This window comes from Ambystoma mexicanum, chromosome 11 (genome assembly GCF_040938575.1).
Source record: "Ambystoma mexicanum isolate Mex_15411 chromosome 11, UKY_AmexF1_1, whole genome shotgun sequence".
NCBI classification, from domain to species: domain Eukaryota; kingdom Metazoa; phylum Chordata; class Amphibia; order Caudata; family Ambystomatidae; genus Ambystoma; species Ambystoma mexicanum.
This window is the reverse complement of record NC_090934.1, coordinates 968405023-968422920: the sequence shown is the minus strand read 5'-3', so window position 1 is coordinate 968422920 and position 17898 is coordinate 968405023. Positions and strand designations below refer to the sequence as shown.

General features: G+C 43.4%; 1 protein-coding gene across 1 annotated transcript in view; it reads right to left on the bottom strand.

The window, feature by feature from the left end:
* Positions 1-2268, bottom strand: part of LOC138504803 (spexin prohormone 2-like) — a 157318-nt gene extending 155050 nt beyond the window's left edge. Inside the window, exons 1-3 of the mRNA XM_069625268.1 lie at positions 2092-2268; positions 1935-2012; positions 1788-1845 (exon numbers count right to left, since the gene is read on the bottom strand). Coding sequence (XP_069481369.1) covers positions 1788-1845; positions 1935-2012; positions 2092-2094 — 139 coding nt within the window. The 5' untranslated portion in view covers positions 2095-2268. The remainder of the gene's footprint in view (positions 1-1787; positions 1846-1934; positions 2013-2091) is intronic.
* Positions 2269-17898: the final 15630 nt, after the last annotated feature.

Here is a 17898-nt window from a genome sequence, read left to right as displayed (position 1 = left end):
AACCGGGACATCTGATCACCCTACCCTGTTAACATAATAATGCTCCAATGCTTAAGGCCGCCAGGCTGCATTTTGGTGAGCCAAATGTTGCTGGGAGATAACATGTAGGAAGAGGCCCAAGTTGTCTAGTGTAAGTTACATGAGTGGCAGGGAAAGGAGTACCGGAGTAGAGCCACTGGTCGAAGTGAGCGGGAACGGTCGGGAGCGGTGTTCCACCACTTTTATTTTTTGCTATTAATAGCTCTACTACTTTTTGCAACTATTTTCACCATTGCAAAACTTTTCTTTATGAAGTTAAAGCACACTTCTCCATGTCACCACTGGATATCAGTAACAGCTAAACTTAAATCTATTTTGACTCAATTGGCTGTCAACCAGCATGACTGCAACCCTTGAAAAATGTGTTGCACGTTGCTCCTTTCCTTTCTACTCTGACCTCCACCAGAGTCACAGTTCCACTACTTTTTTGGCACACTTCTATCACTGAGTAGAGCGGCGCATCAGTAGAGTTGCATGTCAAGGTTATTCTACAATTACTGCCAGCTAGCACAGGGCTGTGCAAATTGTGTCTCTCCAGATGTTTTGGACTCAGACTCCCACAATCCCTCACCGTGGGCTGTGCTGGTTAGGTAAGATGGTATTTGTTTTCCAAAACATCTGGAGTGCCAACGGCTGCATATCCCTGAGCTATCATGAGGGGGTTTCTACATTCCTAACACCTGCAAAAGAGGAGGAGCCGGTGAATTAATCAATGAATTAATAAGAACGTTCAGTGAGCGCCTTATTTTGAACTGAACCCTCTCAAGGCACCGATCAACAGATGACATTATATCAGAAAACAAAGCCAAGAGAAAGGAAAGGGGTTGCCAAATCAAGAGGCACATGAGTTTTACTCAAAGCAGTCGTTCTAGAGGACCGAGTGGTAATAAAATAACCCGAGAATGGCTCCAAGAGCAGAGGTGAACTTGCCCCAGAGTGAAAGGACCCTAAACGTTAAACCTCTGCCCGCCAGAACATGTAGGGTTTCCGTATAATCTTTAAGAAGGTGTTTGTCCTACTCCGTGTGGGTGCATCACAGATTAGTATTGAGAAAGCATTCCACTGCCACTGGACAATTGCTGAGAAACAACTGCCCAACATCCCTTTACTTTTTTTGTGCATGACCACGACCTTGCATAGAAATCTGTGGAGCAACTGCATTCAGACTGCTCATTCTTTCCTAAAACACACATGTTGGGTTGCGCACGCCATGCATCCGAGCCGTCAGCCACAACTCATCACTGGCTCAACTTAATGAAAGGTCTCCTTTTCAAAAATCAAATTTTTAACCCTAAAGCTGTACTCCTGGGGACGTGCACATTTTTGTAATTTCTGATCTCGAACACATTTCAAAAACCTTGCCATGGTGTATACATTTTTGCAGCATGTTGAAAAAATTCAGCAACGTATGGCGTTCATCGGTCAGACCTCGTGGTGGCTTCTTGCATTTCTGGGGAGGAGAATCGTGTGGTTACAGCAGCAAGACCAGCGGGGAACACATTGCGCCTATACATCAGAAACATGCACTGACCTTGATCAATTTCCGATTCCTTCAAAAGGTATGTCTGTGAAAGGCACAGCAGGGACAACATACAACACACATGACTGTCAATGACTTGCGCTTATATCTACTGAAATGATTTAAACGTCAACCTTTTAGTGCATTGAAGCCTAGGACACATGTCTAGTGAATAAACTAGAATTTAAGCACACATTCTACGTTGAAAAGATTAATCAAGCAAACTCACATTTCCCTTTAAGGTACAGCATGGACTGAGGGCCCCAGTTTCTTGTTAGAACTTTATTCTGCGAAAATGAAACATCACATTAAAATCCTATTTCTTTGTTTAAGTTCTTAATGGCAGCACAGTATTTGTCCTAGTTGGCAAGCGTACCTTAGGGGCATTCCAAGTTTCAGCTGTTAGCGCCATCACCACGACTACACAGGTGTACATGATGGCATGCCTCGTGTTCTGAAATAAAGCCAGGCGGATGTCACGAGGGTGCATATTAACACGGCACGTGCATACACCTGAGCAGCAAGCCCCTTACCATGCTTGATGCGATGTATCCTCGTGTTCTCTGGTGCAAACACGGGGCAACTTTGGGACCACTCCTTTGGGAAGACGGAGCAGCTCCACAATACGCCAAAGCCAAGACTTCCTTCACTCTGTTCCTTGGCACCCCGTGCCGCGGGAGGACTCGGGCGGGATTTCTTCGATAGCGAAAAGAAACTACCGAAACACGAGCCTTTTTATTAGGAAACAGCTCTGCAGGTCGGTGACGTCGGCGCGCTTCACATTGCCGAGGACCCCCAGGGCTGATTGCATTAGCACGACACTGGCTGTTTGGCGGCTGCAATCCTGTTTCTATGTCTAGCTTTAATTGATCTGCTCCGTCATTAAACGTGGCCTACGAGGTCCCATAATGTAATTGCCTATAGTGGGAACACCATTAAGAAAATCCTGAACTGACTGTTTCCTAATTGTTGCTTAACAAATCGGACACATTATTCCCATAAAAGTTCCCATTGCCTATTCTACACGCTGCTTGCAGGCACGCGGCCCTAGGGCAATTAGCGTTCATATGACTTATGCCGGTGAGTGCTTGCCATTGCCCCGCAGGTGATCTCTTGATGCAATTTCAATCGACCAACTTTAATAGTCTGACGAAGGTTTAATTAAATACACTGGTCGAATAGCCCAGCTGCTGAAGTGACTTTCCATTCCCAACGTGTGAGGCTCTTTCAAAAGATATGTTGGACGGCCAGCCCTAACATATATACCACGAGTGTACATGATTTCACATGGCCATGAATTCATGTTGTTATCTAGCAAAACCACGTCTTGTGGCTTTTACTGCATTTTATGTTTATAGCTATATAAAGCACATACGGAGGATAGTACAGAGGCCGGGTGCTGGTCTTGAAAGCAAGAGCGCAGAGCAACAGAGGTTTGAATCCCGGATCCGTGTTCAGAAACCGAACTCGAATCTGTATTAAGAGAATAATAAAAATACAACAAACTGAATTGGCATAACAACAGCAGGAGTGGTAGGAGCCCGAAGAAGAGGCATCAAATGCGAATGAAGAGATGTGAAAAAGCATATGAGGAGGGCACAAAAGAGAGAGAGGAGGCAGGGAGACATGGCTGAAAAGAGGAAATCACGCATTTCATAGAACCAACAAGATGTGATGGTGGAGGAATTTCTCAACATCAGCAGGAGAGAGTCCCAAAATGTGGGGCCACGTTTTCTGTTCCCTTCTTGCAGCTGGGCTGTGGGTGAACAAGAAGATTGATCTCAGTGGTGGCAAGTGACGTTATTCATTAATTTATGTAGGAGACGATGCATAGGGACAGAGATTGAATCAACATATGGGGACCACCGAATGTTCTTCTACTCAATCTTCCCCCTAATTTGTTGTGAAATGACAAATTAAACAGCCCAGTTTTTGCAAAAAGTGGGTATAAAGCAATACAATTTAAATCAGTTATGTAGGGTACGCATGAAAACCCAATAGCTGCCAGCTTGCCAACAGTACAGAAGAGCATTTGACAACATATGATCGTGATCACTGTGCACACAGTATAAACCAGCATTCCCACTACAAAACACACTTTCATGATCTCTTTTGTCACAGTAAGTGCCAGCATTGCCACTGTACAACATATGTTCATTATTCCTCCGCCCACATTACATTATAAAACACATTTTCATGCAGGCAGTGCTTATATGCTTGTATTGCCCCTGCAAGAACACATTAACGATGGCTGTGCCCAATAAATGCCATGCTTGTTCTTGTAAAGCATGTTCATGATCTCTGTGCCCATCATTTTACAGTACTGGTTCTTTGAAATCATTGTTAGACTATGTGTCAAATTATTGCAGCAATCCCACAGTAAAACAAGGTCCTGCTCTCTGTGCTCAAAATATTCTAGTGAAGACCATGGACACTGCTGCTGAGTTCAAATCGACAGGCCATCTTACACCACAGTCGAGGAAACTAAACTGCGTTCCAAACTATCTGAAAAAATATCCAAATAAGTCGGTAAGGATCATCTTTATGAGAGCCCGTCTAAACCTCCTTGAAACTAACAGGATCTTGGCAGTAAGAGGTTTAGCAAACTTAAACAAATGCCGTTTTTGTCTAAAAGACGATCAGATTGAAACCATATGGCATTTACTTCTCAACTGTCCTGGAAGCGAGACTATAAGATCCAAATATTTGCGGACGCACTTGACTTCTTCCTATACTCAAGAAGAACCAGTGTGTTGGGAAAGATTAATTGGTGGCGAAAGAACTACTTGGACAATTGCAACCACACAGCTACTGAAACAACTTCTTGGGTCTCTCAACTAGAAAGCAAAACTGGACTTGTCTTTTACGCAGAGAAAGCGTCTTAAACTTTAATTTTAACTTCAACCTTACTACTACATTTGTGTTTTTCTACATTTTCTCTTTCTTGTAAAAATCGCTAATCTGATTCAATCAAGTAAATAAAAAAATATTCTAGTATTACCACTATAAAATATGTTCATGCACTCTGTGCACTCAATATGCCAGTATTCCCACTGTGAAACTGCTTCTGTAAAACATTGTCATGCTATCCGTGCCACGAAAAAGCCAGTATTTCACTGCAAAATCATTTCTGTAGTGAGCGTGAGGCCCCCTCCCACGCTAAATACATGGTGAGGGATGCCTACCGCAGACTATGGAAGCCTCAGACAGACACACTCACACTCACACTCACTGAACCATGCAGGGAGTTGTGGAGAGTTGTCTGCAGTGGGCGGAGTACCTAGTCTGTTTATTCTTTCTACTGAGGAGACGTAGACTAGCTTCAAAGCCCCTTGTCATAGCGGAGCGTAGCAGAGTCGTGGAGAGTTGTCTGCAGTGGGCGCAGTACCTAATCTGTTTATTCTTTCTACTGAGGAGACGTAGACTTGCTTCAAAGCCCCTTGTCATAGCGGAGCGTAGCAGAGTCGTGGAGAGTTGTCTGCAGGGGCTCACGAAGCTGTTATCACATCTCTACCATCTGGGGAATAGAATAGGAGGAGAACTGAAAGCCGCGAACAGTAAGTCAAAATCTCTCCCCCTCCTCCCTCGGGACAATCCAACGTGGGAGTGCGGGTGGGAGTGTGGTTGTCACCAGATATGATGAAACATAGCCTGCCACAGCCCGCTTTGAAAACATCCCGGGAATGCTCTACATATCTGACCCGAATGTACATTGAACTTTGAATTTTGAGCGTGCATCTTTTATCCATTGTGCTACACGTTGGGACTCTAGACCGGACCACACTTATGATACAATCTGTGCATTGTGAACTGTGTGCTAGGAAGACCATATACCGCATAACGTGGAGCTGATCTCTATATTGACTCTTGCCTCTCTGAAGTGTGCAAAATACAATGGAACAACAGGCGTACCTAAATAACTAACTATTTAAGATGGATGGAATTTTCTTTTTGCTGCTATTGACTTTTACTAGACCATTGGTTGACTTACACAGTGGCACTTTAGTCCACAGAATACGCATTTCTACTTTTAAGGCATTTTTAACGCTGTTTTTATGGTTTTAATTGTGTGAAGTGCTTTTTTTTCAGTACACTGTCCCAGTTTTTTTTTTCTTCAGTACACTGTCCCAGTCTCTACTACTGATCAAAAGCTATATAAGATGCCAGGGAAAATAAGTGTAAGGTCGAAACATCCATAAACGGAGGAAAACCACACCTTGTCTAAAAACACAGATGGGTCCTAGTGCCCGTAATAGAGCAAAGGGAAACACTGTAGGCTCTTCTAAAACATGGGCAACGAGTTCTCCCAGAGGTAAATACAACAAGGAGTGTGTGAATGGCACTATCGACTCATATTTTTTAGCTGATCCGGCTACTTACCCTCCTTCCCCAGCAACATTGGTAACTGATAATGGACCCACAGACAGTGTGATACCTATTAGGGAAATAGTTTCTCCCATACTGATCTGTCATTTACAGCAATGGACAATAACAACTCACTGCTTGCCCTCTGTTATTCGCTACGTGACTCACTTGCTCCTGAAGCCCAATTGCAACATCAGCTCTCAGCGCAGGAGACACCTCAAGAATACATCAGCCATCTTTCTATACCTAACAGATGGAGTGGCTATCCAGAGAATGGAACCGGACCCTATAAGAGAGGAAGAGCATCACCACAGACTGTCGCCCTTGCCTAATATGTGTCCTAGTGACGATGATGTGGCAATTACCTCCTCTGCTACTGATCATTTAGGACAATATAGTGAGACTCTATCCCAACTAGCAGTCCTTCAGTTTGCAATGAAGGTGGTACTAAAGATGTGTGTGAGGATATTAGAGGAGGTTTCGGTACTATCCAGACACAGCATGGTAAAAGATGATGACGATAACGATGTAGATACATTGATTGCTGCAGCACCACCTTATACCATAGAAAACCGGAATGTACATTATGACATTATGAGAGCCGAGGGGGCTAGTGTTGTCGATGCTTACATCACAACATCAGAGGCTGAGGAGGTTGAGGAGGTGGTTGAACATTTTAGTGATGCTTCGACTATCCACATCACTCGCCAGCAATGTAGGAAAAAGAGGAGACAAAATCGTAAAGATATCCAAAATAACAGGAATCGGATCCAACCCAAACCAGTGAAGGCGTTAGGGAGGAGCATTCCCGAGAACCACATAATAAGAAAGCAAAAATATTAAACCGGAAATGTAAGAAGGGGATTAGACCGAAAGGTACTTTAACTAGTTGGGTATTGAAGGACAGACAGTGCTATGGCTGACGTCTCTGGGCGGAAATATGATTATGATCTCTACCATGTCCCTTGACCACATGTCTAATATTGTAGCAAGAAAAATACAAAATAAAAACACCTCTAATGCTGTAGTTGTCCCTGTGGATAGTCATAAAAATGATGATGAAAATGTCATTTCTGACAACACTTTGGAGGCAGCCTTTAAAGGCCTACCCTGTACAATTACTACAAAGAAAAAAGCTGAGGGTAAGTCTAGAGCTAACCCCCATATTAACAGAGAGAGACGTGGACCCCTTGCTCACTGTTCTTAGAGAGGCACAGCTTCACCTCACTGATGATGCCCAACAAGGCTGAAACACTTGTATGGGGTTGCTGTTGGTACTCTTGTTCAGAGGAGAATTGCCTAGAATTTCGGTGCGGGACTGCCTCTGGGCAAGACAAAAACTGATATGCAGGGACATTTCTTCTCTGTGAAAGGGACAGTGAGCTAAAGACTTGGTAGAGTCTCTCCCAGGGGTTATTCACCCAAGAACAGGTCATTGGGCTGTGTTCGTGCTGGTAGAGAGATTCCCAGACCCCCCCCCTTTGTTTTGCATACGTTTAGAGCTAACCCCCATATTAACAGAGCTGATTTCGTGGTCTTAACGTGAAAAATCCTACCCTTTAGAATTTTAGATACTAAAGTCTTTGATTTCATGGAGCCAGTTAAAGACCCTACATTTCAATTTTGCAAAATGTATCACAGTACGATGGAAACAGTGCAGTTTATCAGATCCTATAAAGACAGATATGCAGAACTTGGGTGCGATTTGGATGCTGTGGAGGAGGTGCCAATAACGGACTCAAATCAGCACCCTGATCTGCGAGAGATCAATGAAAAAATAAGTACTATAGGAAGCAAAGGCGGTTGTGTTAATAACAATGCCGCACTGCAAGCAAACATTTTAGGTATCTTGAATTGGCTTGTACAGAATAAGGACAATGCTCAAAAAGTTGGAAATTGAGATCTGGTAATTTCAAGTTGGAACACACAGGGATTTGTGCACTTATTTGAATCCGGAGGCAGATGGATATCTTTATGCTGGAGGAGGTCTGGTTACTATCTGAACTGTTGATTGATGGCTATCAAATCTTCCAAATTATGGCCAATGAAGGGCCGACAGGACGTCCATATGGAGATCATTTAAAAGCAGCAAGACTAGACATTGATGGTGATAGTCCCCATGTGTTGGCAGTCAGAGTGAGTGAGCACTAATACTACGGATGGGGAGATAATCATCACCAATGTATATAATCCTCTGGGTTCTGCCAAAACAGATGAAATTTCCGACTTGGTATCTGGCATGATAGGGAATGTTAAAAGCTTGGATAAACAAGCTCATATTTACGTGAGGGGGATTTCAATGTGAAATGTAATTTCTGCATCTCTTTTACTGTGACTGGCTGGGAGGTGCTGCGCACTGCAGCTGTGTGCTCAGGCGTTGCTTTTTTACCATCAATCGAAATTAGCTGATCTAAATATAGTACTTCCTGTTTACAGTACTGCATCTTTGCCCTGCCTACTTTTGACCCCTTGCAAGTAATTTCAACAACACGATGGAGTCCTCCCTGCACTGTTGTTGGTTGGTGCTACACAGCAGCAAATCACCAACGTATTGAATGATGGTACTAGGTAAACGTATATTGCCTATATCTGAGTGCAGTACAGTGATAAAGATACTGGGGGACGCACAGTCCCCCTGCGGGAGCCTTGTATGTTGAAATCACATTCTGCAATATGTAAACACAGTGAGGTATTGAGAATCAGGGTGTAATGGGATATAAAAAAGGAAAGCATTTTTCAGATCAATCAATGTAAAGTGGGTGGCTGTAGTGGGAATGTTGCCTAGTAATGTTGCAGGGTTAAGTACAATGGGAAACACATCATCTTCTATACTGTTTAGGGGTCGTAAATCGTGAACCATTCTCCAACTTGACTCCTTTGATTTCTTGACATGGTGTATAGCTGTGTTGCAGGGGGAATTTGATGGTACAATGATGCCTTGATGTAACAGGGCTGTGATGGTGTCATGTATCACCTCCTCTGCCTCTTTGGACAGTGGGTACTGTTTAACTCTGGGCAATACTGTGTCTGGTTTAAGTGTAATGTGTATTGGTGTGGTGCTTTGTAAGAGCCCTTTGTCGTGGGTGTTACTTCTTGCTAGCATCACGGACATGGGACATTTCAATATTTAATCATCATCTCGCATGGAACACTAACTGCCAATATTATCTCCCTGTCATTGTACATGTCTTCAAACAACTGACCGCCTGTGACTCCCCTTAGTGGCTGGGCTGGGTCGATACATAAATCCGTGCATTAATCTCCTCCCTCGTCATCTGTCCCTATAAAAACAATCTTGTCTTTTGACACCACCACCCTTCTAAATCGAGTGTAATAATGGTCCTTACAACATGCTCTTGGGGCTGGACTGGTTTGAACAAAAACTCAGATGGCACTCTCCAAGACTTGTTATCCACATTTGGCACTGCCTTCAATAATAGCATAGTTCCATACATAAACAGGTGTGGGTGCACTGGTACCCCTCTAGTTGCTCCTTAATTCTCGAATGTGTGTACAATTAGCATTGCCCTTACATAGCATGTGCCTGGGGTGGAACACACAACTCCCTCTGTGAAAGAAATGGTCATGTACAACTTACTCAGCATGTCTCTCCCCAACAAGTTTATAGGGGATGCCGTTGAGAACAAGAGCGGGGCTCGTACTAGCCTGTTACCTACCTTGATAGGCAGTGGATGGAACCAATTTTATTGCGCAAGAGGACCCCTGTGTCCCCATTACCTCACCTGACAAAAGGGAAATGCCCCTCCCAAATACATGATTTAGTTGCACCTTTGTCTACCATGAAAATAAATGGGACGTCATTTCACCAAAATGCCTGTGGTAGCGGTAATGAAAGTGACATCACATGACCCTTAACCCCTGATGACATCAGAGGACCCCGCCCCCAAGTGACATCATGGGAAGTGATGGCAAACAGGCTTAAGATTTTTCAGATGCATTTACCCCTCCCTTGTTTCCAGGCGCATTCATGTTAGCCAGATATACGAACCGAGGAACAGAGGGAGTCGTGATTTGTCCACGATCACACATTTGGGGAATGTAATTTTCCAGATACGATGTGGAGTCTATATGCAAATCATGCATAATGTAGTACTTGTAACATGGTAACTGAAATTTCTAACATAGGCTTCAACTGCTTTAGAAACATCTATAGATCAGTGGGTACAGAAGTACTCGTTATCTGCGGTGTTGCTGTGTTAAACAAGCTAAAATAGCACTGACCTGGGGTGTATGCACTGCTGTTTATACAGGAGCAAAATACTACATGAGTAAGGCTCGAAAATTAAATCATTGACCAGGCTTTAGTATCAACAAAATTCCCTGGTTATAAATGTGCCTATGAGTAAGCTACCAATACGATAGAAAAAACGATTAGAGTGGTCTGCATGCACACAGAGGAGTGCACCTGATAATATTATCTTTGCTGGAGTATAATACCTGGGAAAGGGTCTTTCAATATACCCAAGACCCCCCCCATAGTTTTCATTATCTAAGTGTAGTACTGGGTGCCAGAGGATTTAAAAAGCCCCACCATTTAATGTAATATCATTGTTGCACATATAAATCTGTGGCACCACATAGTTATTTTAAATTGAAATCACCCACGAGTTGCTTCTCACCAGGGTACTTACTGGCAGACTTCAATGCATGAACTGCATACTACCCCTTTGTCAGACAATGGTGTAGTACACAATTTGGGGGCCCCGCTGTGAGCCAAGCTCCTTAAAAAAAGCACATGGCACGCCACACCACGGGCCAGCCCGGATCACCATGTATGCGCAATGTCCATGATGATTATGCCGGTGCAGGGGCATGCACTACTGCAAGTGAAAGAAGTAAATATGCATTTTAATCAAAACATAAATGTTTCACATAGTGTAGAAAGAAGGGGGCGGTGCCAGATCCACAAATATATCAGCCACCAGTGTATTTTTGGAGGGTGTAAATATTTGCCACAAGTATACGATCGCGACAGAGCGTAGCGAGGGAGCCCGAACTGACGAAAATGGGTTTAGGGGATTAGGAGGATTCTTCCCCCTCCCCTGAGAAAATGTTTTGTATAATGGGTTAAAAGGGCGCATTACACAGCACACATTCTGTGAAAATGTGGGCAAAGGGCCAATTTGGGTAAAAGGCCAGCAATCAGTTTTGTAGAGTGTAGGGTAAATCATGAAAAATGTACAATAGATGCATTATCAAAGCAATCCATCTACTCCTCGACCTACTTCTACTTGGAACTACGCTAATCTTATTTCTTTGTTCTTGGCCTATGGAATGCCAGATCTCTCTGTAATATGTCTGTTGGGATTTTTTTGATCTTTTTCTAAGACTTAATCTACATTTTCTCTGTATAACATAAACTTGGATTCCCCATTACAACACTACTGTTACTGCCTCTTTGATCTCCACTCAGATCTCCTTTTGTCATACCCCATGTCCCACAGCTCGGGGAGGGGTATTGGCATTCTTTACCATTCTTCTTTACATTTATGTCTTCAACTCTATTTACTCCTCCTTCGATTTCTCTTGTAGTACTTTCTCAAATCCTTATCATATTTCTCCTCATCTATTGTCCACCTTGACCTATTGGCTCTTTTTTAAAGAGATTGATCATCTTCTCTCTGTCGTTCTTCCCTCCTCCACCCCTTCTACTCTTTTGGGTAACTTCAATCTTCATCTTTATTCCACTCACTCTACTCATCTTCTTCTCTCAATTCTTGACTCCCATTTCCTATGTCCTCTCTCCTCCCTCTCATGTTTCTGAATCTTCTCTTGATCTTATTTTTGACGCATCTTTGTCTGCTTCATCTGTTTCTTCACTCCAAGTTTATGTTTCTGATCATCACCTTCTCTCACTATCACTTTTTTCACATGTTCCTACACATTCTCCAGCTCCTTTTCCCAAGACACCTTTCTATCGGCGTGACTTACGCAATTCCAACACTCCACTCTTTGTCTCCTCTTGTGCTTCTGTTCTGCCCTCTCATCCTTCTTTTTCAGTCCTGTCTGCTGACAAGGCTGCTTCAATGTTTTTTTCTTCTTTGTCTTCCTCTTTAGATACGCTTTACCTTACCTCACCCTTTTATCCTACCCATAAACCCTGAACCATGGTTTTCTTCTCATCTTTGTTCTATGTTTCACTTTCTCCGCTGTCTTGCCTTAAGTCCAGGTCTACGGCTGACTTATCTTCATATTTCTTTCACCACGCTCTATGTGATGGCTGCTTACTTTCAGCTAAACATTTGTATTTTTCAGAACTTCTACAGGCACAATCACACCATCCCAGGCATCTTTTTCAAATTCTCTCTCGTCTTCTCTCTACTCCCTCTCCTGACTACTCAGTTACCTCTATTCTTTCAGCTTCTGATCTGGCTCAATTCTTTTCCTCTAAGGTGGTTTCTCTTCGCTCTGACATTCAAGCCCCTGCCACTCCAACCCCACCTATCTTTCCTACTTTATTTCTCTGATTCCACCTCCTGTTTCAAACCTATTACAAATGTAGATACTTCTCTTTTACTGGCTTAAGCTCATCCCACTGCTTCCCCTACTGATTCCACTCCCTCTGCACGAATTCCTAAAGTGTATCCATCTCTTGTTTCATATCCTACCTCTTTCTTTAATATCTGTCTTTTGATGTCAATTTTACCTTCATCTTTTAAGCACGTTTCTTTTATTCCAATCCTAAAGAACCCTACCGTTGATCCTCTGCTTTTATAACATTTTTGGCCCATCTCTTTATTACACTAGCTCTCTAAATTACTTGAATGGCTAGTTTACTCCCAAGTATCTACTTTTGTTTCTAATTATTCAATTTATCCGTGATTTCAGTGTGGATTTCACCCCTGTCAATCTACTGAAACTACTCTTCTCTCAGTTCTGAATTCCCTGCTTACTGAACGCTACTGTAAAAATGAATCTCTTCTTATTTTGTTGCACCTTTCAGATGCTTTCGATACTGTTGATCACTCCCTTTAATTGGCTTCTCTTTCATTCCGTTGGTTTTTCTGGTTCTAACCTTTCCTGGTTGCAGTCATCCTTGTCCCAAAGAACATTTTCCGTTGCGTGGGCAGGTCAAACTTCTGACACCTTCTTGCTTGCTGATGGTGTCCCACAAGGATCTGTTCTGGGTCCTTTTCTATTTTACCTTTGCACTATCCATCTTGCTGTGGTTATTTCTTTATTCAGACTATCACATCACTTCTACACAGATGATACTTAGCTTAGCTTTTCCTTTCTTTTTCCTCTTTTTTCTTCCGATATCCACCACAGACTGTCCACTTGTCTATCAGCTATTAAATCTTTGGTGTCTACTCATTACCTTACACTTAATGCGGGTAAAACAAAGGTTCTCTTTTTTCCTGCAAACACTCTTCCTCTTCCTATTTCTCCTTCCTTTGTTTTGTTTCCCCCAACACAGCTTTCTATTTTCCTCAGTGCTCACAATCTGGGCTTCACCTTGACTCTACCCTATCTTTTCACCACCATATCTCTCTGTCTTCGCGCACCTGGCTCTACCGTCTATATAATATGAGTAAAGCTTGTCCCATTCTAACGTTTCAAACTTCAAAATTGTTGATATCTTGATTGATTTTCTCTCTGCTTTTCTACTGCTCTACTGCCCTTTTTGGTCTGCCACTTACTCGGCTTGCTCGCCTAAAATCTGTTTTTCAATGCCTCTATTTGTTTTCTCTGTTTTCTTTCCTTTTGTGACTCTATTTCTTCTGCGCTCGCTACTCTTGGTTGGCTAACCTTCCATCCTCTACTCATATTTAACTTTCAATGTCTTGTTTTTAAGTCTCTTTATGATCTTGCACCATACTATCTATCGATCTCTTTGTTCTTCGTCCCAATTTCTTCTTGCAGATCTGCGTCCTCCCTGTGCTCAGTCTTGCTTTAAGTCTTGTGCTCTCTTAGCTCCTCTACACTAGAATGCTCTTCCTTATTCTTTTTGCTCTATCTGTGTTTATTCCTTATTCCGTAAATCGTTGAAGTGTGGTTAATTTGATTGATTGCTGTTATTGATTTTGTTATTCATTTTCATTGTACCGCTTTTCAATTCTCTGTACAGTGCCTTGGCTTAAGGCTTAAGGCACTATACAAAATACAAATAAAGTACAAAAATACAAATGCCGGTCCCTGCAATATATGTCATGTTAAAAACATGTTCATGCTAGCTGTGTCCATACATTTCCTTGTTGTCTCCACCAATTTATGATAGTATTCTCATATAAGACCATACTCATGCTCGCGTTAAGATTTTTTTAATATTATCATTACTGGCACTAGGCACAAAACTGGCTCCTCTAATATATGCCAGTACTCCCATGTAAGAAAATACTCCTGTTGGTTTGGCCACTGAAAGTGACATGTCACAATATGAAAACCTGTCCAAACTGGTTCCAATGTCTAGACCCATAAGAACACTTAACATGCTTGATTCCTCATAGATGCTCTGTTAATAAAAAGTCATGCTACAGTAAAACATACTCAGGCCGCTACACCAAAATATCAGTCTAGCCTGGTACCACTACTTATCATGCTTGCTTTTTTAAAGATGCTGAGTAGTAAATGTCATACCACAGTAAGCACTGGCTAGTCTGACTGCACTAAAATGCCAGTCTGGCCAGGTAATGACACACATAAACATGGCTTTGCCAAAGAAATACCAGTAAAACATGCAATAAAGGATGTGTCAAAAATGCTCTAGTGAAACCCAGTCTCCCAGGGCCTTACACACATATGCGCACATGCACACATGCATCCCTTTTCACCCACCGGTCACTGACCCATACATCCGCTCTATCATTCATACTGCATTCACCACACAGGCACACACCCAAATACCCACCCCCACAACATTCAAACACATACTACCACATTCATACTCATTCACCCACCAGTCACTCACTCACACCTTCTCTTACATCCACTAATTGCATTCTCTTCACAGGCACAAATCCACCCAATCAGAACATTCAAAAACACACAATGTTGTTACTAATTACCGACTGTTGTCTATGCTGGACATAACCGGTAAGATCTTCATGACACTAGTACTTAGGGAGCTGGAAAAGTGGGCTCTGGCCAAGCAGATTTATAATATTGGCCAGACGAGCTTCAGACCTGGCTCGGCAACACACACAATCTCAGAGTGCTCGACCAGCTGATTAATACCACACGTAGTAGGAAAGAAGCAACCCTGTACATTGCTTTTGTGGATTTTCACAGTGCATGTGACCAGGTGAACAGGGAGACGTTGTGGTCAAAACCTGATATTCTGGAGTGCCCTAGTTGGATCCTGCATATCCTGAACCTGATGCACTGTGTAACCACGGCTAGAGTAAGATGAAGCAATGATGGGGAGGTTTCTGAACCGATATGTATTAACCTGGGGTTGAAGCAGGGGTGTGTGGCGGCCCCCACACTCTACAATCTCTACATATCGGATCTTTTAGCACGCATGGCCTCAAAATCCAACTGTCCACCTAAATTAGGGAAACATCATATTGTGGGCATGCTTTATGCTGATGACCTGATCCTGTTTGACAGGACCCTGTCAGGGATAAAAAGTATGCTCAATGAGTTGGCTATTATGCGTCCCAGCTGGGTCTGACCATACATTTGGGTAAAATCAATATTCTGGTGATTGCAGGTAAAAAGATAGCTTGCACTGGAATTGACTCTTCCTTGGGCACTCAGTCCTACCCATATTTGGGCTTGGAGTTTGAGGCTCGCCCTCATTATGATCTGATTATCAGTAATAAAAAACGATTAGCTAAAACACTCATGCTCCAAGCCTGCAGGTTTGCTAGAGGTACGGCGGGGTATAGCATGGCTGGGTTAGTTAAGCTTTACCAGCAGTGCTTTGCCCCGGCCGTCCTCTATGGCCTTGAGGCTCTGGCTATCCAGGACCTCACATGGCTAAACAAACTTGAGGGCCATTATTGGCGTACAATGTCAGGACTGAGCCCGACATGTCCCATGGAATATCTCCGCCTTGAATTAGGCTTAACATCTTTAAGAGGTATGGCACTGCGGGCCAGAGGGATATTCTATTTTAAGTCCTGCTCTGATCCCACTTGTAAGCTTTTGGCTATGGTTGGAGATGGCTATGCCTCGGAGAGGATAAGGTATGGCTTCAATTTTAAGACCTTAAATGAAGCCCTATTTGTGAGGATCGGTTGGTCTGGTTGGTCTTTCCCTAAAAAGAGAGGCTACCACTTTGTTCATTTAAAAAAATCCTTTGAGCATAAAATCAATGGGTGGGATTGATTGGAGCGAGAATTACAGACATTTGGCAAATTTAAAAGAATACGAGGCGGTAGCACATGTAGTTGTACAAAGAAATGGGATTACTTGTGCAGAGGGCTGCGTAAACAGGGCAGGGGCTCCTTGGGCGTGCAGGGCCATTTGCTGGTTGTATGCAGCTCTCACACTCCTGTGAAAAGTCACCCATCTGCCACAGGTCCAACATTGCCCCATGTTCGCTCCCCTTGGGCCCATCCCTCCAAAGCCACATTTTCCTCCACGGAATCCTGCAAATCCGCCTCTCCTCCTGGGGTACCCTCTTGAAGGAGCTCCCTGATATGGTTCTTGGCACCCACCGTTCCAATCATACCTTATTCCCCATTCATGAGCTGCTAATACTTCACCCACTGTCACCCTACGCTCCGCTTGCCATTCTTGTGATGCAGTTACGGCTGCTCCCTCCACTCACAGTTTCACCATCTTCTTTTGCACTAGTTTTGCTTCCTTCATCTACACTATCTGTGCATTTTCCTTTTCCTGCTCTTTCAACCGTTTACAGTGGTGCACAATTATAGACTGTATTTCCGCCCACCACATTGCTTGAATTCCCACCACCTTATCTAGTGTTTTCTGCACTTCTTTGGGGAGTCCATTCTTAATCATGAAATAGAAAAATGCTATTGACCGGTCCCATGGTTTTCCCGTTTCGGCCATCCATATCTCCTGCATTTGTAATATGTATTGGGCCAGGGCCTGATCATCGTGCATAATTTGTTGCATTATCAACTGTAGATCATTGCCCATACTCGGATCGTGCAATCACTAAAATAGGCTCCATCATGACCGTCATCCCCTATCCCTGGGTACCCTTCTTTGACCCAAATGTCGTTGCCTTGGTCTCCTAACACTGTGGCGAACAAGACCGCTAGGTCTTTGCCCTCTTCTTTCAAGCACTCTCTTGTGTGCTCTCTCCTGAAAAATATTTTGGCCGACTTATCATGCCCGGCTAACTACCGCACCGTCTCTATCACTACCTTCCTTGGGAATCCACTGGAGAAGTTAGTCTTCCCCCAACTGACCCAGCATACTGAGCTTGATGGTTGCCTGCACAACCATCAATCTGGATTCTAAGCATCCAGAGGCCCAGAAACTGCTCCCCTGAACACTCATGAAGAATTGCTTGCATCTATTGACTCCAACTCATCTGCTGTTCTCATTCTACTCGATCTCTCCTCTGCTTTTGACATGGTTAACCACTCCATCGTCATAAAACGGCTCCATGATTCCCTTGGTATATCGGAGCGGGCACTGGACTGGCTGACCTCCTTCCTCACTGACAGTCCCCCCCAGGTCATCCTGGGTTCTTTCTCTTCACCCATCTCTATCTCCACCTGTGGAATACCTGAGGGCTCTATCCTTTCACCCTGGCTCTTTAACATCTATTTCGCTCCTCTTGCTCACCTTATCTTCACTTTTTCACCACACTTCCAGCGTTATGAATATGATACCCAACTTTTCTTCAGACTACCCTCTGCATCTCTTCTGACCTCCTCTGTCATTCCTGACTGCCTGTTTGCTATCCAGTCATGGTGTACCTCCAATGACCTATGTCTCAATGCCAGCAAGACTGAGATTCTTCCTATCAGGATTCCTGTTGCCTTTTCTCTCTTCACTCTGGCCACCATCAATGGGTCGTCCCCCCTCTC